Source organism: Bos grunniens, chromosome 21, assembly GCF_055505025.1.
Source record: "Bos grunniens cultivar Pamir isolate PY7600 chromosome 21, Bosgru_T2T1.0, whole genome shotgun sequence".
In the NCBI taxonomy this organism is placed as follows: domain Eukaryota; kingdom Metazoa; phylum Chordata; class Mammalia; order Artiodactyla; family Bovidae; genus Bos; species Bos grunniens.
Window position 1 is genome coordinate 23,041,190 of NC_141185.1, and position 24,996 is coordinate 23,066,185.

Consider the following 24,996-nt stretch of genomic DNA (forward strand, 5'->3'; position numbering starts at 1 on the left):
GGAATTTCAAAAATACAATGTTAAAAAAAAAAAAAAAAGAAGAAGAAGAAGAAAAATAAAGAGAGAAAACAAACAAATACGAACAATGTCACAAAAATTATAAAGAAAATACAGGTACAAAATTGATATCAAATACCAAAAAGCATAAATTAAAAATCTAGAGTAAAGTTTGGAATTTCAGATATACAATGTTATATAAAAGAAGAAGAGAAAGAAACAGAGAAGGAAAAAAAAAAAAAAAAGTCAGAAATTATATAAAAAAAAAAACTATAGGTACAAAATTGATAACATATACCAAAAAGCAAAAATTAAAAATCTAGAGTAGAGTTTGGAATTTCAAAAATACAATGTTAAAGAAAAGAAGAAAAAAACAAAAACAAACAAAAAACAAGGTCAAAAAATTATAAAATATATATATATATGAAGTTTGCTGAAGAAGAAAAAAATAGGGTCTTTTTTTTTTTTTTTTTCAAAGTAATAGGTTATAAAAGTGAAATTTAAAGGAACAATAGAGGACTTAAAAAAATTTTTTTTTTTTTAATTAAAAAAAAAAAAAGGAAAGAATGATCGTAAAAATAATAAAAATATATCTAGGACTTTTTTGTGTTTTTTTTGTGGGTGTTGTGGGTTCAGTTCATTTTTGGCTAGTTCCTTGGTCAGATTTATATTTCTCAAGATCTATAGGCCCCTTCCTATGTAGTCCGTAGTAACCACAGGGTTTTGATCTATTGCCTGTAGCTTCCAAGGCGTTTCCCTCTGTTATATCTTCTTCTGTTTGCTAGTCTCTTCAGTATCTGGTTTCCGCCCTGACACAAAGGGCACGGTGGAGGACACTTTTTTTTCTTTTTTTTTTTTTTTAGGCTTACTTGTTCAGTCGCGCTGTGGGGAGGGAGGGAGGGATGCTGCAAACAAATAACACTAGCGTGGGTTCGCAGTGCCTCAGCCACACTGGGTCTGCCCCCGCTCACGGCGCGTGTAGCCTCCCTGTCCACACTGCTCGGACTCTAGGTTGTTCCGCCGGGAACAATCCGAGGCTGACCCTGGGCTGCATGCACCTCCCAGGTCCAAGCCGCTCAGGTTCAGGCACTCGGGTAGTCCTCAGAGGCGCAGACTCAGTTGGGCCTGCGTTTTGTGCTCTTCCCAGGTCCGAGCAGCTCAGGTGATGAGGTGTTTGGCGAGCGCCAATGCTGCGACTTATCGCCTCCCCGCCACTCGGTTATCTGGGTGTTAAAACCGGCGCACCTTCTCAGGCAGATGTTGACCGTCCAGACCCCCAAGAAGTTTTAGTTAGCAAAGAAGCCTGCTTACAGTTTTATAGATAATGTCTCTCTGGGGCTGCGATTGCCCCCTTCCGGCTCTGGCTGCCTGTCCCCGGAGGGGGAAGATCTGTAGCCGGCTATCTCTGTTCAGTCCTTTGTTCCGTGCGGGCCTGGCGGTCTTAGGTTAGGGCTGGCTTTTCGCGTGGTAGATATCCCACAGTCTGGTTTGCTAGCCCAAATTATTTCGCTCAGATAGCGCTCAGGGTATTCAGGCCAGATTCTTACTCTCAGCGATGCAGCCCACGCCGCGCCTCCCTGCCCAGCCCCGGCTTGCTAATGGCGGATGCAGGCGTCTGCGCTGCTTCTCCGCTGGGGGAGTTACCGTAGGGCTCGCAATCTGCGAGTTTTAATTGCTTATTTATTTTTTTCCTCCCTGTTATGTTGCCCTCTGTGCTTCCAAAGCTCGGCACAGATTCGGCAGTGAGAAGGTTTCCTGGTGTTTGGAAACTTCTCTCTTTTTAAGATTCCCTTCCCGGGACGGAACTCCGTCCCTCCCTCTTTTGTCTCTTTTTTTTTTTGTTTTTAATATTTTTTCCTACCTCCTTTCGAAGAGTTGGGTTGCTTTTCTGGGTGCCTGGTGTCCTCTGCCGGCATTCAGAAGTTGTTTTGTGGAATTTACTCGACGTTTAAATGCTCTTTTGATGAATTTGTGGGGGAGAAAGTGTTCTCCCCGTCCTACTCCTCCGCCATCTTGGCTCCTCCCCAGACAGTAGTTTATATAAGCAAAGAAAAATGTTTGGAATAATGTTTCCCTATTGATAAAGATAGTTTTTTGGGAGTAGGCAGTGTAGAATTTACCTAATATTTTTTCCTTTATTTGACAGTGAATTTAATGTTTATAACGAGTCTATCTACTTTTTGAATGAGCCTTCAAAAAACATAAACAAAAAATAATATAAACAAAAACCAAATCATGCTATCTAGTCACAACCTGAGCACTGCAATATTAATTATTTAATGCTTGCTGTCAAATAAACCACCACTTTTTTTGTACCTTTTTGGCTTTTTCGTCCACACCATGTGGCTTGTGGGATCTTAGATCACCAACCAGGGATCAAACATGTGCCTCCTGCAGTGGAAGCATAGAGTCCTATCCACCACACTGCTAAGGAACTTCCCCATGTTTTAATTAGTATTTGACTGTGATCCCTCAGAGAGTCTAGAACAACGCTGGGCAAAAGAAACATTCAATAAATATACGGAGGGATCAACATAAAATACTAGATTATTATAGTCTATAGATGCTCTAGGGCCTTTCTACCCAAAGTGGACTTCTTAGATTAGCATCATTTGCATGATCTGGGAGCTTGGCAAAGTTGCAGAATCTCAGGCCCTGCTCCAGACCTATCTATCAAGAATCTGCATTTTAACAATATTTCCCCATGATTGTAGTGCACATTAAAATTGAAGTACTTCTTTCCAGTGCACTGTTTCTCTAAAAAAGTGAAAGTTAGTTGCTAGGTCGTGTCTGACTCTTTGTGACCCTATGGACTATGGCCTGACAGGCTCCTCTGTCCATATGATTCTCCAGGCAAGAATACTGGAGTGGGTAGCCATTCCCTTCTCCAGGGGATCTTCCTGACCCAAGTTTCTCTAAGTGTGGTCCAGTATTTATCTATATCAGAATCACCTGGATTGCCTGCTAAAAATGTAGATTCTCAGGCTCTACCCTATTTCAGGTGTTATTAAGTTTAAGACTCACAACTAAAAGAAGTAAAAAGTACTGGAGACTATAAATGAGCACAATAAGCAGAAAGCAGTAAAAAAAAACCCAGAGAGCTGAAATAAATTAAGAAGGAGATAATAAGAAGGAGAGGAAGAAAAGAGGAGTCACAAAAGAAAGCAGAGTAAGGGCATCAACAACAGCACTGTGAAGAAATACAGTCACTTTACTGAATGTTTCCCTTTCTTCATCCCTCTCTGCTTTTCGTTTAGTGACTGAAAGCTACTAGCATGACAAAAGTCCTAGAGAAAGACTGGGGATATGGAATTTACCACTGTAATTATAAAATTTTTGAACATGTAACCATCACATAATTCATGCACTTTATAAATGCTCCTGATGTCATATGTGGTTTTACAAGCATACGTACAATTTTAGAGACATTTCCATATGCTTGGCTCGTGCAATGGCTTCATCCCTCTCCTCGTTGGCTAACTGCAGTCGAGACATAATAGCTTCATCACGTTCTTTCTGTGCAAGATACACCTCTTCAACCAGAGCTACCAAAATACATAATTCAAAATTAGAGAATACAGAAGAAAAAGCATACTTTTAGCAAAAATAAAAACAATTCTTTTATTCAACTGAATTAGCGTCAATTAACCACTTGAGAAAACATTCTTTTAAAGCTACTGCAAAAGTGAGATACCATTTCATACGCATAAAATAAAAAATTAAAACATTAAATAATAAAAAATATTGAGTTTGTGAAATAACGGAAACACTCAACTATATTGCAGATAGGCGTATATATTTCTATAACCATCTGAAAAGCAATTTGGCAATGCTGAAGCTGTGCCTCGTTTATAACCTGGCTAATCTCCTCTTTGGTATGAAGCACATGAAAAATTCTTGCACATGAACACAAGGAAAGAAGTATAAAAATGTTTAGGAAGCATGTATAAAAATGTTTATCTCAACATTATATAATAACAAAAACTTACAAATAACCTAATGTAGAATAATTGGAGCAGGAATAAATTTCTATGCATTAAAAGTGGAATACAATGCAGCATTTAAAATGAATGGGTTTAAAATGAGGGTTGCCATTTCCTTCTCCATACAATGAATTAACTATAGACAAATGGACAAATCTCAAAAATGAAAATCTGAAAAATACAAGAAGTTGCAAAATAAAGCAAATCTAACTATTGTGGATAGACACAATTAGTAAAAATATTCAAACGAACATGAAAATGATAAACACCAAGTTCAGGACAGTAGTTACCTCAGTAAGATGATAAAAGAAGAGGAAAGAGGTGAGGACATGGGTGTACACTAGTTTAGCACGGCACATCTCCAGAGGCACCATTTATATTGATTACGATACAAATGACTTCATTTAAATTTCTGCAGCACTATCGAAGGAGCTCATATGTTATCTGAAATTGTCATTTCTCAAGCTGAATTTCTACTTGAAATCTTACATAACTTAAAATATCACTGCAATTTTAGAAAGGGGCTCAAATACTCATATCACTGAAGCACATTTATTTATACTGTCAAACCACAAAATAAACTTAGGAAAGACATTTGAAACATTCCTTTAGGTCACAGAATATTGAGTTTTGTACCAAGATTTGTCATAGATTAATATACTTTTAACCAAGATAGTTACTTTTATATTACTTAAAATATAAGGGGTAAAAAAGAAACCCTGAGAAAAAAATCAACTATATCTTTTCCATAATAGAGTGTAAAATGGAACATGCAATGGTAAAACAAAAGGCACAACCATTTCTAAGAAGCTGAGCCTGAGGCAAGATAAATATTCAATAAATTAATTAATTCATCAAATATTTATATAGTTCCTGTGGCAGTCATCAATCCAGTTTTAAGGAATATGAATATGGTGGTCCTAGAAGTCCTTATCACCCTGCAGTATACATTCCATTACAGGAAAACAGACAATAGTGAGAAAAACAGACCAAAAATTAGATAGGTAGGTATGGAGACATATTGCTTTAGAGGAAAATATATAGAAAAGAGAGTGATGTGGTACATGTGGATTAGAGCAGACTATTTTAGAAAGAGTGGTCAGAAAAGATCTTTTTAAATAAGTGACATTTCAGTACATTCAAATACAGGAAGAAAGCCATATTTATATTTGAAAGTAGATGAAGTTGAAGAAAAACTGCAACTAAGGCCCTAGAATATTGGTGAAACAACATCAATATGACTGGAGCACAGTGAGAGAGGGTGAGAGTTCTTGGGGATCACACTGTAAGTCATAGCAGGGAATTCAGATCTGTTACAAAGCATTGGACATGACTTAGAGACTAAACAACAAAATATGACGGTAGCAATGGAGGTTTACGAGCAAGGAAATGACAGACTCACATATATGTTTAAAAAGGAATTCTGGCTTCTGGGTGAGAAATTGTTCATAGGTGGGGCAACATGGAAGCAGATTCCAGTAAAGAGACATAGGAGTGATCTATGAAAGAATTCACATCAATAACCCACAAGAATAACCCTTTCCCTGAAACTTAAAGCTCAGTTCAGTTCAGTTCAGTCACTCAGTCATGTCCGACTCTTTGTGACCCCATGAATCGCAGCACGCCAGGCCTCCCTGTCCATCACCAACTCCCGGAACTTAAAGCTACCCAGAAGTAAATATGCCACCCTAGAGAAATGACTTCTAGAAAAATAGGCACAAATTGATCAGATCTGTGTTTTAGAGGGAAAACCCAGAGATTAGCATTCAGAGTATCTGAAACAGCAATCAGAGAAAAGCTGTTGGATTGTACATGCCCCTTAATCCAACATTAGATTTTATGAGTCCAGGTGAGAAATAATGAAATCCCGAATTAAGGCAAGGGCAACAGAAAAGAGAAAGAAAACTGATTCAATTCATAACAAAAACTTAAGCACGTATCAAATTTTCAAGGAGAGAAAAATAGGACAGGTGACTTCACTAAGGTACCCCTCCATCTATCAAAAGATAATCTTCATAAAACTCTGAGGAAAACTGGTTACTCTTCTTCCTGCTGCCACATCGATTCCAAGGGGGACGGGGAGTCTTAGTCCAACATTTAAGGAAAACTGGAGTCTAGTTCTAGCCTACCTTCCTGCATCCTCTACCATTATATTTCTTCTAGGTCAGTAGTTCACAAAATATAGGATGTGAAATACATTTTTAATAGCTATATGTCATTTTAATGTATGTTATAAAAATATAACTAGCACATTAAACCTATACCTTATCCTTTATATGTGAAATCTAAAAAAGAATGCAATTTAATTCAATTAAGAATTTCCAATCTTCAAAGATGCTGATAAGGAAAAAAAAAGAGAGAAGCCACAGACTGGAAGAAAATAACTGCAAAGTATGTATATGATAAAAGACTTGCATCTAGAATGTAATTTTAAAAACTGTCAAAGTTCAATAACAAGGAAAAGAAACAAAATTGGGAAAAAAAACTTGAAGACTTTTTATCAGATATACTGATGGTAATAAGCACAAGAAAAGGTGTTCAACATGTTCAGTCATTAGAGAAAATTCAGCTACTCCATTCAAAAGTATTTACCCCCCAAAAAATTAAAGATTATGTCCATGCAAAGACTTAAACACAAATATTCACGGCATCTTTATTTATAATAGTAAAAACTCAGAAACACCTCAGACTTCTAGTAACAGATGAATGGATAAGCAAACTACATAACAAATTGTGCTAGAACAACTGGATATCCACATGCATAAAATTAAATGCTTTTAAACAACAGTTTAGATAAAGTTAAGAAATTCTTGCTATAAACATAGCTTTTGGAAGATCTACTACTTTTGAGTATAATTTTCATATAGTTTTTAAGTCTATATCATTCCTGTTAACTGCTTGTTTGTGGCCATACTATTCTGCTTGTATGCATCAATTCATCACGCTATTTTGAAAAAAACTTTTGCCTATAATATAGTACACAATAGTGAATTTTATTTCCCCCTGTTAGTTGTACATAATTTCTGGTTAGCTGTATACAATCTCCAGTTAGTTGTATACAATCCTAGAAAGGGATTAGAGAAAACAATATGAGATATTATGAAGAATATGGGCTTTGATTCAGATCCAAGGTGTTACCACTATAAAGTTAGGCAACGTGGCTTTTTTTGTATTTCTTAAATTATTTTAGTCACAGTTCAGATGTATAAAATGAATAGAATACCATCATTTTATGGTTATTAGGGAAAATGAAATGAGATGATATATAAAAGCTCTTGGTCATATAAAATGGATTCTCAACAAACATTATATCCATACCACCACTACCATCATCACCTTCAACCCACAGTCTCACAATTTAGCTTCATTTCTAGACACATTAAAAATGCAATTTTGATTAATTTGGATCATTGCTATCTATAATCATTTCAAAATTTCTTACTTTTTTGGCTTTTTCATTGATATAGAAGAAGTACAAATGGGAATTGAGTAAGATTTTATTCAGAACACATTCTATATTATACAATATACTATAAAATCACATTTGTACAAAATATGATACTCTATTTTTTAATTTTTACATTATAAAATACTTCTAATTTGTGGGTCAGATAAGATGAATAAAATGATGCTAAACAGTGACCTAGGTACCGATTAACATGTATGTTTTATTGCCCTGTAATATTCTGGCATATCAAAAGGTCAAAATACAATTTGTGTGCGTGTGAAGTCATTTCAGTCGTCTCCAACTCTTTGCCACCCTGTGGACTGTAGCCCGTCAGGCTCCTCAGTCCCTGGGATTCTCCAGCCAAGAATACTGAAGCAGGCTGCCATGCCCTCCCCTCCAGGAGATCTTCCTGATGCAAGGACTGAACCTCTTTTGTCTCCTGCAGTGGCAGGTGGGTTCTTTACTACTTAGCTCCACCTGGAAAGTCCTAAAGCACTATTTACTAAATTTTTAATGCAACAGGCTTCTATCACTTCTGTATAATGTGATGAGATCTTTATAAAGTGACATTTAATGTAAGCTGTGTCCTACTTTATATACAATAACACTTGATTGAAAAGGTAAGGCTGTGACTATTAAGGGCTTTTAATGTCTAGTTTGGAGAAGGAAATGGCAACCCACTCCAGTAGGCTTGCCTGGGAAATCCCATGGACAGAGGAGCCTGACGGACTACAGTCCAAGGGGTCACAAGAGTCAGACATGACTTAGTGACTAACATGAAAACCCCAGAGTTCCAAAATATTAACTCTTATATTCAGCATCTGCATAGACTTACTTAACATACTTGGTTGCCTTATGACCATCAGAGTTCTTTCATGCCCACCTGTCTTTAGTTTGCTTCCTGATATTTGTGGCTTGCCTCAGCAATTCCCAACTTACTGTGACATTAGAACATTATTTCAGTGGCTTAATTCTACTTTATTAAAATTTAATGGGGTAAATAGCACACTTAATACATTATTGGGCTTTCCTTGTGGCTCAGCTGGTAGAGAATCTGCCTGCAATGCAGGAGACCTGGGTTCGATCCCTGGGTTGGGAAGATCCCCTGGAGAAGAGAAAGGCTACCCACTCCAATATTCTGGCCTGGAGAATTCCATGGACTCTATAGTCCATGAGGTCGCAAAGAGTTGGACACAACTGAGTGACTTTCACTATCTCTATGCTTAAGGATAAATGCTTTACATCAAGAGTTTATTTGGTCCTATGTGATAAAGAGAAACCGTTTTTTTCCCTCTATAATGCTGTATCAATTCTAAATATATGAATAATGTGTGCATTTAAAGGAATATTCTAAGGTTAAAATTTAAAATACCATAAAACACACACGCACACAAAATCTGATTATGCATTTTATAAATGTTATAAAAAGTTTCCCAAAAGTATTACAAAATAATAATTTCAACAACTATACTAGGTTATATGTGAAATTTGTTGATTATGAAAAACCTGGCTCTTTTTCTAGAATTCAGTACTTTTAAAGAATCAATATGCAACTCTCAAACATTTTTAGTAAAGAAAACTTAATTGTAAACACAGAGCTTTTCCAAGGTAGATGACTATTACAAAGTTCACTAGAAAATCAATATAGCATTTTAGTTGGAATTTGCTCATTAAACACCCACAGCTCTAATGCAAATTATGATGGAATGAATAAAGCAAATACGTATGCTTCTTTCTTTTTATTAAATGTAAAATCTACTGTTAATTGCATCTCGTATGTCATACAAACTTTTCTCCTTAACTATTAAATAGAAGCTTTAACAAAAGTCATTAGAGATTCTCTTTCTTTGACTTGAATAAATTTCAATATTTGTTCAGTAAAGGTTCACAGCAGTTAAATTACATTAACAAATATTATTAGCTACTATGTAAGCCAACCAAGTAAAATACTTGTATTGTAGGTAAAACAAATCATTGGGTGTTTACAATAATATTTGGATATCTCCATTTTTAAACATGGTTATCAAATATCCTATAATTCTTAGTCAAATGAGAAAGATTCAGAGAGGATCACCCCAGTCCCCACCCCTAAATACTCAAATTTGTTTAGTAAGCTAATTGTTTTCTAATATGGGCAAAAGTAAATATGAAGAAGCTGAACCAAACTAAGTATGAGTTTATTGAGTCAAGACAGAGTACATATTTTCTTAGTAGAACCCAAGTCTATTGACAAACCCATATTCTACACTTCTCAAACTACTTTTAAAATATACTAGAAGACGGTTTATTGGAAAACATTCTAGTTTAAACATCAAATCATAATTTTCTAAATAACATAATTTGGAAGACAGACATTTCCCAAGAAAAAGAATCCATTTAACATCCTCAAGGTAGTTATTTAAATAGAAAAGGCTGAACTGCAGAGAGGGAAGAAGAAATCATTAGGATTTGAATTTGAAACATATGAAATAATCACTGATTATAATTCAAATTCCAAAATTCTAAGCAATAAATATAGGTAATAGTTTGGTTAAAGATTACCAAATTTCATATGGTATGAATATTTTTTATTATTGCTTTACATGAGGTTACATGAATTCCTTGCAAATAATATTTAATGTTTTATGAAATCACAATATGTATACATTCCAGAACCACAAATATTACACTATATCTTAATTTCCTTAAAATTTATAATTTCTCTTTCTTGGCATGAGTTGTTTATTGTAAATTAAACACAGGTGGTAAATATCACACACCACTAGGGAACTAACCAACATACTTCAAGTAGTTTGATGGTTCTGTTCTTGGCATTACCTTGCTGAATTCAACTTATTTCTTCAGAATTTCTTTAATAAACCAGAATATTATTTTTCTAAAACTGGGATAAATGTTCAACATTTTACACGATTATTCTGTAAATAACCTTTTTTGATTGAAAAATAATACACTCACTGTAAAAATGTGGAGACGGAAATATTTTGCATAGTTTTGTAATTTTCTGTGTATATTTAAGATAAATAGAACATGTTTTCATATTCTTTAGTATTCATCAAAGGTATAAAATAGAATAGACTTTTATCATAAGGACATGACATATTTGACTGAACCAGGATGCTCCTAAAATAAGATTTTACACCATTTCCAATTATTCACTATATGAACCACACTGTAATGACCATCTTTCTACACAAATCTTTATGTATGTACATAGACAGTGACTTAGGAAAATTCCTACAAGTATGATTACTACATTAAAAATCAGCTTTTTAAGCTTTTTACTATGTTTTAAAATTTTCCTCTGTAAACTTGCTATAAATTTATACTTCCCAAGAGTATAGAAACTGCCAAAGATTAATTAGAAAATTATACAAAATACTAAGTTTAAGGAGCAAAACTATTAAAACAGCAACTTTCTGGCAAAACCTGCCATCATTACATACACGTATTTAGTACAAATAATGCCAAGACTATATAAAACACTTTCTAAAAATGTGATCTTTACATTCAAACCTTCAATATATCTGATATTAGCTACAATTTTTAATGTGAAAGAGATAAGCTTATCTCTGAAGTATTAAAATCACTTATTTTATGCACTTTTGAGATATAATTTTAAGGGGTATTTAACCTATTTTCTGCACAGAATATACACTTTAAATTTTAATAGATACCAATGGGAAAATTCTGTGAAATATAATTGTTACCTAAACATTTTCCTCTTTAGAATTAATTAAACATATGCAAAAAGTCAGGAATCATTTTTTGAGAAGTCTTTTGTTATTTTTGTTTTAAATACCCAAATTGCATGATAAGCTCTCAAATGCTTGATATCATGCTAAAGTCCATAGCATGCCATACCTAGTAAAATATTTCCAATTGTTGGTCATTGTTATGTACAATGGTTTTTGTTTTTTCATGTTCATTTTGTTGTTTCCAGAAAAATACAAACTTTTCTAGGGAGGGAGGTTATAAAATTGGCCGTACTCTACCTGTAAGCATTATTTGACCTACCTCTCATTACAATTTTAATACTCAAAGGATTCTACAGCCAAAGATAGTAATATAATTTGCATTCTATCAATATTTCTACTTGCTGCATTTCACAGATATGGACCTTTTTGTTTTAATCTGAAATAACTAGCCATATTCTTGAAATCCTTTTTTCTTCCAAATTAATAAATATGCAACAGAGATATATGTGGTGTTCGGTTCAGTTCAGTTAAGTTCAGTCATTCAGTCGTGTCCTACTCTTTGAGACCCCATGAATCGCAGCAGCCAGGCCTCCCTGTCCATCACCATCTCCCGGAGTTCACTCAGACTCATGTCCATTGAGTCAGTGATGTCATCCAGCCATCTCATCCTCTGTATCATTATATTAATACTGTTACAGCATTTAGGTTTTAGATTAAAGGCTAGCATATTTTATTAATGCCCTATGCACACGCGCATGCTAAGTCGCTTTTGTCGTATCCAACTCTTTGTGAACCTATGGCGTGGAGACTGCCAGGCTCCTCTGTTCATGAGATTCTCCACGCAAAAATACTGCAGTGGGTTGTCATGCCTTCCTCCAGGGATCTTCCTGACCCAGGGACTGAACCTGCACCTCTTTCGTCTCCTGCATTGGCAGGTGGGTTCTTTACCTCTAGTGCCACCTGGGAAGTCCAATGCCCATTATATACACAGAGAAATGGAATTCCAATGTGTATTATTTCTTAAAAGTAATAGTATGTTATTTTCTGTTCTTCTGATATACCAAACTAAATGACTCTTGTTCTTCTTAATCATTATATGATCAGCATCATCAGAGATACGGTATATAGTAACAAATAATTTTTTTACAAGAAAACAATGTACATATTTTCTTACAACAATTTTTATTTTTATGTGTTAATTAGTTGGGTATCTTAATATATTTGCTACAACAGTAGATGATATATCTACACTTTTAACATTTACATATTAGTCTGAATAGAAAAACATAAGTTACATATTTCAGGGATTCTATGTTCTGATGCTTTGGACAATAAACTTATTTTGTCTCTACCAAAAATAAATGAGAATTCTCTGTAATAAGAAAGACTTAATTGTTTTTACTAGCAGTCTAAATTTGGACGCACAGAAAAGAATTTGTTTACCAAGAAAAGGTGGATTAAATGCTTGCAGAATCAGTATGGTATGCTAACTAATAAGCAAACTACATAACCACCGAATTATATGTAAAATGTAACTAAGAAACAGATAGATTTATATAAGGAACTAAGGAGTTCTTTTGGCTAAAACCCAATATTGGCCTTATTTCAGTTTAATTGGAAGAGGATCTCAAATTCATCTTCTCCATGAGATATCAGGAACCTGGATTTCTCTTTGTACCAAAGGTTAATAAGAAATGTGTCTGCAAAAGTCAAACAGCATTAAATACCAAAAACTGATTATTATTCTACAGCAGTTGTTCTGTCATTCATAATCTCTCCATGTTCCAACCTTCCACAGCTAATCTTTAATGGATGACATGCAAGAAAGAAAAATAACATATAGAGGAAAGATTCTAAAGATAGGGTTTAAGAAATAGAAAAATAAGGCTTTTAAAGAAATATAAATATTCTAAATGTCACAAAAATAACTTAAAAAACTAAATAAATATTCTTTGTGCAAAAATTCACACATCATCTGTATACTATAAATGCAATAGGTTAATAAAAATTAAGATATTAAACACTAAAAAATGTCCACTGAGATTGTTTCAGAAAAATGAAAGGTTTATTAACAAATTATTTTTAAAAGTAATAACATCACTCACCTAAGAGAAATTAAATTAAGTGGATGCAAATAAGGTAATACAATACTATCTCTTCAAAATCAATTTAAATAAATGAAATTTTGAAGTGTTTGTGATTTAATCACTTTTATTTAGATGAGAAAAGATACTTACTTAAAGGACAATGTTTTAGTTGTGCTTCTCTGAAATATCTCCTAGTATCTGAAGGTCATACACGCCAATAATTTACATCATATTATCCACATGTATAATTTAATGAATTAAAACACAGTAAGACCTATGTAGCATATATTTTCCTTTATTTTCTTCTTGGTAGAGATTTTAAAAATTTTCATATTTTCAAACTTTCCAAACAAATTTAATTCTGAAAAGTCAGGGAAAACTAAAATCTATGTGGATAAAATGAAGTAAGTAAAATATATATTTTTAACATGGAATATAAAAAACAAAACTATATATAAGTAACTATGAAATAGTTATTTATATTAGCTACACTTGATATGCCCCCTATTAGATCAAGAAGTCTTAAGGAAACAAGATGCTAATATCATCTCCTTATCATCATAATTACCACTTATTGAGTGCTTTCTAATGGGTTAACTACTTCATAAACATTATTTCACTTAAATGTCACAGCAACCTATTAAGTAGGTTTTAACCAAATCTTAGAGAGGCTGTCACTTACACATGATAAGTAGTAAAAAGATTAGAACAAAGGTCTGAATCCAAAGTCTAAGTAAGCATTTACCACCATCTACTACAATGACGTATTATGAATAAGAAGTGACTGCAAACAAAAAGACATGTCTGAAATACCAAATCTGTCTTATTTGCTGATGCATATTTAGTGCCTAGCACAGAGTCTAGTACATACAAACCCTTCAATAAATATTCCTTGTTTAACTTTTAAAGAAGTTAGCATAGTTCCAATTAAATGCCTACTAAAAGTATCAATGGCAGTGATGCTGCTGCTGCTGCTGCTGTCAAAAAAGAAGGGGAAGGTAAAAAGTCAACCATTTGAGATTTTATCGATACAGGATACAACTGCACTTCAAACTCATGACATCACTTTACAATGATAGTACATTATTCACATTAAAAACTAACAGAGAAGCAAAGGAAACAGTAACAGTCTACATGAAGGTTTACCATAAGTATATATCAGATTAAAACCCAAACCTTGTGCATCCTATTTCATTTCAGATCCATATTTAAGTAAAATGTATTAGTGATAATACATTTTTCAGTAATTTTTCTCATCATCCAATCCTGGTTTCCAAATCTTCTTCTTTCACTTTTCTCTTTATTTCCCTCTTAAAATCTATTAATAGTAAACTATAAATTCTAACTGAAATCTAAACAGAATAAAAATATTATCATGACTTCTGACATTATCAAAGGTTTAAGAATTTCATAAAGATAAAAGTAACCAAATATTAATATTAGCTACAATTTACTGAGTACCAGTTATACTCTAGGTGCTTCTATACATTATCTCTAATCCTTAAAATAATCTGGTAAATTAGTTAATATTTACATCTGACATGGGAGAAAGTAAACCAGGAGAGGCTAATAAGTAACTTGCCCAAAGGCACATGGTTGGTATTAAGGGTCAAAGCTGTGATTTGAACCTTAGTCCATCTGATTTGAAAGCTTATAGTCTTCCCGTTGCTTCAGTCTGTCTCACAGAGTACTGGGAACGTTTTGCTTTTATATGGTTTTGACTATACAAGATTCTTATTCTTATGAATTATACTATCAACTGGGGGGGAGATAAGATGAACTAAAAAAATACATATATGTTACATAATAGAGACATAAAAATAAATATGGGGAAAATCAGAAAGACAAGAAAAACAGCACAGGTAAAATGGCAAGATTTGATCAAAGCCATTACATGGATTTCACAGAATTTTGGTTTATATAATCTTTATGTGTCAAACCTATCACAGGAATGATTTTAAGATTAGAGAGCAAGTAACAAAAAAAAAAAAAAAAATCACATCTTTTAAAAGCAACATTTACTTTTTCTAATAGTAAATCTAATCCACGCTCAATGCAAAAAACCTGAAAAGGCAGAAAACTGGTAACTGAAGCATTTACACATCCATTCACAAAACCAAAATTTGACTCTAATTTTATATTACATATATGTATAGTTTTTTAACAAAAATTATATCAAGAATACAGCTTACCCCTAATTTTCACTTAACTTTGAGTCATAAAGTTTTTCTCATATCATTAAATATTCTTCATAAATGGTTTTAAATTATTGCATGATGTCTCATACCATAAATGTACCTAAATTTATTGCTATCATAACTGATACTGATACAAATATTCTTATTTATATAAATATTTACAAATCATATACTTAAAGAAAATGGCTATTTCCTTAGAATATCACATATTTTAATTATCATTTTATTTGAAAAAACTATAGATGTACATTTTTGTATCCTATTTGCAATTTTCAATGTCCAGATGTTTTAGCATGTATTTCTTTTAATATGGAATATTTTGATTTAAAACAGTATTACTTAGCTCCAGAGAAACTATATAGCACTTTCATTTTCATCAACTTAGGACGTTATAGAAATATACTAAACATCTTTCAAACATTCAACATTAAAGTATTTTGTCATTAATGAGAAAATTTGATTAACAAGAATCATAAAGCAATCAAATTCTTTCCATCTTATGCAGGCATGACTCATACTGTTTAGTCATAGGGAATCCTTAAATATATACCAATAAATAAATATTTAAAGTATACGATTAGCTATACTATACAAAAGTTTAAAGAATAAATATGCTTAATCAGTTTTCCCCTCTAAGAGATAAATGAGCTATGTAGACATATTAATTCATGATTTTCAATAAATCACAATGGCTTAAACCTTAATAAATTATATCTGAAAGACATATACAAAGTTAAATTATAACGCAAACACTAAAAACAGATGTATTTCTTATAATACCATTCTAGCAATTAGTACACATATTTGATTATAAAAAGCCAAGAAACTTAAGTGTTCTAAATTTATATTTGAACTATCCATTTTAACATACTGTTAATTTTCCTTAAAATACATTACTTTCATATTTTCCCACTAAAAAAGAAACAAAAAATTCACAGTAGTTTAACATTAATCGAAAAACAAATATCTGGTATTTGGCTGGAATATTTATTTCTCATCATCTTTGTTATATTTTCTTAGTGATGTTCTACTTTGCACAGTAATGTTTTGAAGACATATTATACCTGTTAATTGTATCTCTGACCTAAAATACCAGAATTATTTCATATAAGGCAACCAGGGTAAGTGATTCATAAAGTGATTTAGGGAAGGAGAGAAAGCAAGAGAAAGAGTACATCAGAGATAATTGACCATATCTGTAACACATCACAGATACATTTAAAAAATTTTCTCCTCACAAAGACTCATGAATGAACATAGACTCCAAAACATATTTTAGGCAGTCATTTATAATCTTCAACTCAGGCAATCTTTTACTTTAATCTTTTCAGAGAATACATTATCTTCATCATCATCCATGTCATCAGATGAAAATTAACTTCACAAAACAGATTTTTGAATCAAATGTAGGTTTCCACTGGCAATGAATATATGACTATCTTCATACAAAGAAGTATTTCCTCTCAACAAGCTAAAACAATAAGTGGTATCTGAACCGCTGGGATGAAAGGTAGAGGCACTGGTAATCATTATTCCCCCTTGTTTGTTCAGGCCCTTCCAACAAAACAAACAACCTTTTTGTGATTGGATTGACATGGTGTTAACAATGCATTTAATGCCCAAATCAGTATGAATACAGGTAAAGCTCTCACTAATACCAGTACCAGGATGTTAAAGCCACCTATTTTCTAAGCAGCCCAAAAAAAAAAAAAAAAAAAAAGAGCCAGAGCTTTCCCTCCTTTGGCAAATAAGTTAGCATGCTAGTATTCACCAAGCCACATCAGATAACAGCTTTGCGTATGATTTTTAATGCCATATGTTAATACTCATATGCAATACCTGCTGTCTTTTCAGCAATTTGAGCTTCTGTTGCTTTTTCTTGGAGTTCCAGTTTAAGCTTCAGTTTTCTGTGTTCTTTATCTTCTTTACTCAGTTTTTCTTGAAGCTAAAAAACATTGAAAAAAACATGGATTCTTACGAATATATCCCTTGCACAAATATAATTAATCCCAGTGTTAATTTTTACTTTCTCTAAACCCTTATAGAATAACATATTAACTTTATGAATATATAACTCTTGGGAAAAAACAATCTTTAAGGTTTTAAGATAATTTACAAAATAATAATTACCTGAAATGACATAATAATTATAAAAACATTTTAATATACACTTAATAGGCAAATGAAATTAAAGAAGGAACATTATTATTATTAAATATACTGTGACAAAAAGCAATCTGATAAATTCTTTTGTCTTAAAGCAAAAGGCTTGGAAGGGATCATTGTAATAAAATAAAGGATAGCACAAATTACAGCTTCTCTTAGTAATTCTAATATTTTGAAACAAAATTAATTAAGATAATAATCTTAATATTTGATACAAATCTCCCTTTGAGAATGCTATGCCATCAACTTCCATTTAAGTTGGCACTGGCACCTGATTCATAATTGGTATGCAATAAATAACTGCTAGATGAAAGTACAGAAAATATCTCATGCTTTCATATGGAGTCCTTCCAAATGTTTTATTTTTAATTTCTCCCTCGGCTTTTGTCGTTTGTGTTGTTTTCCATCAGACATGATCGACACTCCTAACATCATGTTTCAGTTTGATTAGGTCAAACAAATAGAATATTAGAATCAGAAAAGTATATAGAGGTTAAAAAAAAAACCCAGCAAGCATAGAAAATGAACATTATTTAATAATATTACTTAAAGCTCAAAGGAATGTAACTAGAAAAAGAGTCAGAAGTGACATGATAAATTAGATTGGACAAAATACAGCAATATAAGATAACACAAGGTAAATGACAATATTTCCAAGCCTTGCTACTTTAAAGTTTACATGTAGTACTGAGCACAGGGCACAGATACTACAAAGAAAAAAAGTTAAGAAAGTAACATGAAACCAATGAAGTAAAACTTGAATTTTATAGGCACCTATGAAAAGTACTACAGATTATGAAAAAGCGAGTGATATTGCAAGCCACCAAGGCAGGAAACAAAAGAAACTGCTCTTCATAGCCCATGTCTCAGTTCAATCATACCCTGAATGGCATGGTATGGCAACGGCATAAAGCTACTGTTCCAGGATTAAAGTACACAATAAAACTGAATTATGATGAGTGACAGCAAACTTAGAAGGCCAATAACTAAAAGTATGCTCTACAATTATCAGACTTTCTATACTGTACCTTTTTATTGCTTGCTTTGAGAATGTTCAATTCTTTTAGAAGCAACGCTATTGTCTCCTCTTTACTGAAATCTGAAGTAACCTGACAAGGATTCGTACATTCGCAATGCAAATCATTACTTCTGTGGTCCATGATGCTGTAATGAAGAAAACTATTAAAACAATATACACATAATTTCCACTCTACAGGATCTGTACATTTTATACTTCAAACAGGGAAACAAGTTTAACAATAAATGTGTAAAATTACTTAATATAAAATTTCTCTTAAGAAAATACTATGGATGAAAAAGCATAAACATCACAAATTCACAGAGGTACTAATACACCAATCTCACAAGGAAGAGTTAAATCTGTGAAAAACATTTGGTAATAACTATAAAGATTCATGCAGGAGACCCAGGTTTGATCCCCGGGTCAGGAAGATCCGAGAGAGAAGGAAATACCAACCCACTGCAGTACTCTTGCCTGGGAAATCCCACAGACAGAGGAGCCTGGAGTCTGTGGGGTAGCAAGAGTTGGACAAAACTTAGCGACTAAACCACCACCACCATAGAGATGCATACTACTACTACTGCTACTACTACTACTACTTCTAAGTCACTTCAGTCGTGTCCGACTCTGTGTGACCCCATAGACGGCAGCCCACCAGGCTCCTCCGTCCCTGGGATTCTCCAGGCAAGAACACTGGAGTGGGTTGCCATTTCCTTCTCCAATGCATGAAAGTGAAAAGTGAAAGTGAAGTTGCTCAGTCGTATCCGACTCTTAGCGACCCCATGGACTGCAGCCCACCAGGCTCCTCCATCCATGGGATTTTCCAGGCAAAAGTACTGGAGTGGGGTGCCATTGATGGTTCAGTACAATTAAAGAATTCAGTTTTTAATGGGTTATGAATATTAATTCAATTCGTACTTTTGGTCAGGACTCCAGATACATTCTTACTTTTCTGAAACTGGGAACAACAAATAATTTTTCATTATAAATGACAGAATATCATATTTTCATTATTAAAGTCACAGCATATTAAAAATGAAAACCTATTCCTGTGACACTTAGGGGTAAGCAAAATAAATTTTTGACAATGTGTATGCTATTTGAGAACAATAATTAACTTGTTAGCAAGTACTATAAAGGATGGGAAGGAAAAAGTAGATGACTTTAGCCCAGTCTCTACTATTTACCTTTCCTATGTGGTTATAAAGTTTATCACCTTTTCATTCATCCCTACTTCCCAAAAATATACTCCAATCTGTACTTTCATAAGACTATAACTGACTGCCAAGAGGGTGGAACATATTAACATTATCTACTTCATTATATATCAATATTCTTTAACATACCTATTTCATAATTTTTAAGTAAATAGAAACAGGTATTCCTACATAAAACTCTGTTAAAAAGTATTCCATAAATATGACTTTGTCTAGACTGAAAATACAATATTTATATTTCAATATAATTATAAATTAGTCATTGAGAATCTTTAAATGTAGCAATATTTTCATAGTACATGACTAATTATCAAAGTATTTTACTCTTTTAAGGAAAAAGTCAAAGGTGTCACAAATTCAAATCTCTTCATAAAATAGGTAGATAAAGTGAATGGGTAGAAACTACAAAATGTAAAATATCAAGGAATGTAAACAGGAGAGTAGGTGACCCTTCTAAAAGAAGTCAAACTCATTTAAATGAAGAACAGTGCTGACCAAAAGCAAAACATATCTTTGGGCTTGTCTTTTCGTGGAGCTGCCAAGTTATGGTTCTGATGAAAAATATACCATTTTCATCAATGTAATAGTTATTTCCAGATCCTTAATGAAAGGTCACTTAAAACAATACTCAACAAAATATAAAACCTCAGGACGAAACAAACAAAAACAAAACAATTAAAAAAAAAATCCTCATGACCTTCATTCAGGCTCATCCTGTGCTTTTTCACTCAGTGACTTAGACACATTATATTAACGTAATGAAAATAACAGAAAACTCCCCAAATTCTAATAAGTTAACCATACATCAAATTAGGGCCACATTAAAAAGAAAGGGAGCAACAGAGGGAAGAAGAGAGGAAGGAAAAGTTCTCCCAATTCTTACTTTCTAAATCTAAGGGTGCTAGCACTCACTTGGATTTTCCTGCAGTGCAGTAAGCTGTCTCGTCACCTGGATGAGGGCTGACAACTTGAAAATTCCTTGATCTCTGCTCTGGCAGTTCTGTGCTCTCATATGTAGCTTCATTAACTAATTCATTGGATTTCTGATGCATGCTTCCCTTAGAATTCACAGGCAGTTGCTCATCTGGCTGGGTATTTTTATTTCTGCCTGTAGTCTCTTGTTCAAGGTAACTATGGGTAATGTCTGCATTTAAAACAAAATAAAAACATGATATTTAAAACATCGTTACATATTAAACAGATCAAAAGAGTATTTTTCTGTAAATAAGTGGTCTCGTAGCTTTAAACATGCACTTACTAACCTTACTCCTATTGTAATCAGACAAACATGTACAGGGTGATCTTGCTATTAATGCTTCCATTTCCAGTCAGACAGCAGAGTAGGATGGTGGTTTACAACCTTAAGTGTACATCAGCTGTGTGTGTGTTTAGCCACTCGGTCGTGTCCAAATCTTTGCAACCCTATGAACTGTAGCCTCTGTCCATGGGATTTCCCAGGCAAGAAATACTGGAATGGGTTGCCATTCCCTTCTCCAGTGGATCTTCCTGATCCAGGGATTGAACCTGTGTCTCCTGCATTGCAGGCAAATTCTTTACCGACTTAGCCAGCAGGGAAGTCTACATCAGCTGAGGAGTTTCTAAAAATCCTAAAGCTCAGGTTCACCTTATACTAACTAAATCAAGATCCCTGGGTGTGATCACAGGAGTCTAGTATAAAATCAAGGCTGGGAACCACTGATTTAGGTTATTATTTTATACATTACTTTTTTTTCTAGAATTTGAAAAACAGGATATGGTAAGTTAACTGATTACAGTGAAGTGATAATGTGCATGGGATTCTGGTGTCAGACTGAGTTAGAATCTCGTCTTTGCCAAACACATAACTTTGGGCAAGTTACTTTACCCATCCATGCCTCAGACTTTGTTAAATGGAAACATAATACTGCTTACTTGAGTTGCTGCAAGGATTAACTGAATTAATGAAGACAAAGTACTTGGCCTACTGTTTGGCCCATCAATAAATGTTAGCTATTATTTTGATAATAAGCATCATCATATTAAAAGGGAAATAATACAAGGAGAATTATTTTTAACTTACCTTTCATCAGATATGTATAATAAATTAGAGAATATTTTGAAAAGCTTGGCTATCTCATAAAAATGAGTTACCTCAAGCTGTAACTATTAAATAGCTATTCAAAGGAACAGTGTATATCTGATTTATAGTGAAATTCCGGGGAGAAAATGACACATAGACAAGTGAACAAAACAAACTCTCTAAACCAATAAATCAGATCAATGACCACAAATACTGATTGAAACCAGTACTTTATTATTTCCAATAGAAACAATTCGTCAATTTTAAAAAGCAGGTGAATCGCACCTGCTTGTTTATGATGCCTTCTTTAATTTGTCACACTTAAAATCCTTTTGAGGCAGAAGAGTAGTTTTACAATAAAAATAAAATAGAGAAACATAAATAAGGTACCCCTCACAAAGCACTCATTCTTCCAGAAGAAATTCTTTGCTTATATATATATATGCTGAAATTAGGTATAGCCAGTCATACACTCCAAGTCCTGGACATTGTCTATTGGTGGCTGAATGCTAAACCAGAAAATATTCATTTTTGGTCAATTACTCTTAAATTTACTGAGGGCATAAACTGGGAAAATATGCTATCATAATTACATATCTGTGATATTTCATTATATTCTGTTTTAAACTTTAACAATTATATGTATCTGAAGGTTATTTGTTGGTTCTTGAAATTTCAAAACACCTGATCTGCTGTAGATGTTCATCATGCTACATTTCTAGAATAGGCTGGTATTAGTACCCCCAAATATGAAAGAGGTATTATAAAATTTTATAAATGGACACTACGGAATATCACTAGATAATATCATTAACAGACCAGGCTTTTTAGCACCTATGACTTTTTTTTTTTATTTTATTTTTAAACTTTACATAATTGTATTAGTTTTGCCAAGTATCAAAATGAATCCACCACAGGTATACATGTGTTCCCCATCCTGAACACCTATGACTTTTAAAGTAATTTAAAGAAAATTACAGCTATAGAAAACAATATCAAAACAACAAAAATTGTCTCCAGAGGCATATCAGAAGACAACAATTCATATTAGGCCCTATGCTATTCTTCAGTTTATGAAGTACAAAGATTCTTCAACAGGTAAAAAGATAAGCCAAGGAGCATAGCCAGTAAGGAAAAGCCCCCAGTTCCCCACTGTTACTGTTGCTGTTCAGTCGCTCAGGTGCGTCCAACTCTTTGCGACCCCACGGACTGCAGTACACAAGGCTTCTGCGTGCCCCATGGCAACACCTTATCAATTGCTTCAGAATCTTAAGTCTTGACTCTCTGACCTGTTTTTGAGAACAAACATATCGTTATCTGCAACTTGTCCCAGGTTTTCACCTCTGTATTTCTGGATGTAATGTAACATCTCTCTTCATTTAGTTTTTATTTCCAACTCTGAGTGCTGACTTTACCTCATCCCTGATATCTATATTACTTTTCATTACCACATTTATAGCTCTCTTTCTTACTTCAGCTTCTCTCTCGTGTGCTCAGTCATGCACTGAGTACACAGGCACTCACAAGCACTCACTCTTTGCAACCCCATTGACTGTAGCCCACCAGCATCCTCTGTCCATAGAACTTTCCAGGCAAGAATACTGGAGCAGGTTGCCATTTCCTACTCCAGGGATTGAACCCATGTCTTCTGCACTGGCAGGTGGATTCTTTACCACTGTGCCACCTGGGAAGCCCCCACTTCAGCTTCAGTTCAGTTCAGTTCAATCGCTCAGTCATGTCCAACTCTTTGCGACCCCGTGATTCGCAGCACGCCAGGCCTTCCTGTCCATCACCAACTCCCGGAGTTCACTCAGACTCAAGTCCATCGAGTCAGTGATGCCATCCAGCCATCTCATCCTCTGGTGTCCCCTTTTCCTCCTGCCCCCAATTCCTCCCAGCATCAGAGTCCTGTCCAATGAGTCAACTCTTCGCATGAGGTGGCCAAAGTACTGGAGTTTCAACTTTAGCACCATTCCTTCCAAAGAAATCCCAGGGCTGATCTCCTTCAGAATGGACTGGTTGGATCTCCTTGCAGTCCAAGGGACTCTCAAGAGTCTTCTCCAACACCGCAGTTCAAAAACATCAATTCTTCGGCACTCAGCTTTCTTCACAGTCCAACTCTCACATTCATACATGACCATTGGAAAAACCATAGCCTTGACTAGACGACCTTTGTTGGCAAAGTAATGTCTCTGCCTTTCAATATGCTATCTAGGTTGGTCATAACTTTCCTTCCAAGCAGTAAGCGTCTTTTAATTTCTTGGTTGCAGTCACCATCTGCAGTGATTTTGGAGCCCAAAAAAATAAAGTCTGACACTATTTCCACTGTTTCCCCATCTATTTCCTATGAAGTGATGGGACCAGATGCCACGATCTTTGTTTTCTGAAAGTTGAACTTTAAGCCAACTTTTTCACTCTCCACTTTCACTTTCATCAAGAGGCTTTTGAGTTCCTCTTCACTTTCTGCCATAAGGGTGGTGTCATCTGCATATCTGAGGTGATTGATATTTCTCCCGGCAATCTTAATTCCAGCTTGTGCTTCTTCCAGCCCAGCCTTTCTCATGATGTACTCTGCATAGAAGTTAAATAAGCAGGGTGACAATATACAGCCTTGACATACTCCTTTTCCTATTTGGAACCAGTCTGTTGTTCCGTGTCCAGTTCTAACTGTTGCTTCCTGACCTGCATGTAGGTTTCTCAAGAGGCAGGTCAGGTGGTCTGGGATCCCCATCTCTTTCAGAATTTTCCACAGTTTATTGTGATCCACAAAGTCAAAGGCTTTGGCATAGTCAATAAAGCAAAAATCGATGTTTTTCTGGAACTCTCTTGCTTTTTCCATGATCCAGTGGATGTTGGCAATTTGATCTCTGGTTCCTCTGCCTTTTCTAAAACCAGCTTGAACATCTGGAAGTTCACGGTTCACATATTGCTGAAGCCTGGCTTGGAGAATTTTGAGCATTACTTTACCAGTGTGTGAGATGAGTGCAATTGTGCGGTAGTTTGAGCGTTCTTTGGCATTGCCTTTCTTTGGGATTGGAATGAAAACTGACCTTTTCCAGTCCTGTGGTCACTGCTGACTTTTCCAAATTTGCTGGCATATTGAGTACAGCACTTTCAGAGCATCA

General features: G+C 34.3%; 1 protein-coding gene across 50 annotated transcripts in view; it reads right to left on the bottom strand.

The window, feature by feature from the left end:
* The window catches only part of MIPOL1 (mirror-image polydactyly 1), a 360,677-nt gene that overhangs the window by 234,493 nt on the left and 101,188 nt on the right, over positions 1–24,996 (bottom strand). For 30 of the 50 annotated variants that reach the window (XR_015149709.1, XR_015149711.1, XR_015149713.1 and 27 more), the window contains 4 exons: positions 20,725–20,956; positions 18,603–18,738; positions 17,248–17,353; positions 3,413–3,542 (listed from right to left, as the gene is read on the bottom strand). Coding sequence is in view for 44 of the 50 variants with exons in the window: in XM_086363467.1 (XP_086219593.1) it covers positions 3,413–3,542; positions 17,248–17,353; positions 18,603–18,738; positions 20,725–20,956 (604 nt within the window). In the remaining 6 variants the exon portion in view is untranslated. Of the gene's footprint in view, positions 1–1,858; positions 3,381–3,412; positions 3,543–17,247; positions 17,354–18,602; positions 18,754–20,724; positions 23,161–24,996 lie in introns of those variants that run through there. The other 20 variants (XR_015149710.1, XM_086363479.1, XM_086363465.1 and 17 more) reach the window with 3 other exon arrangements.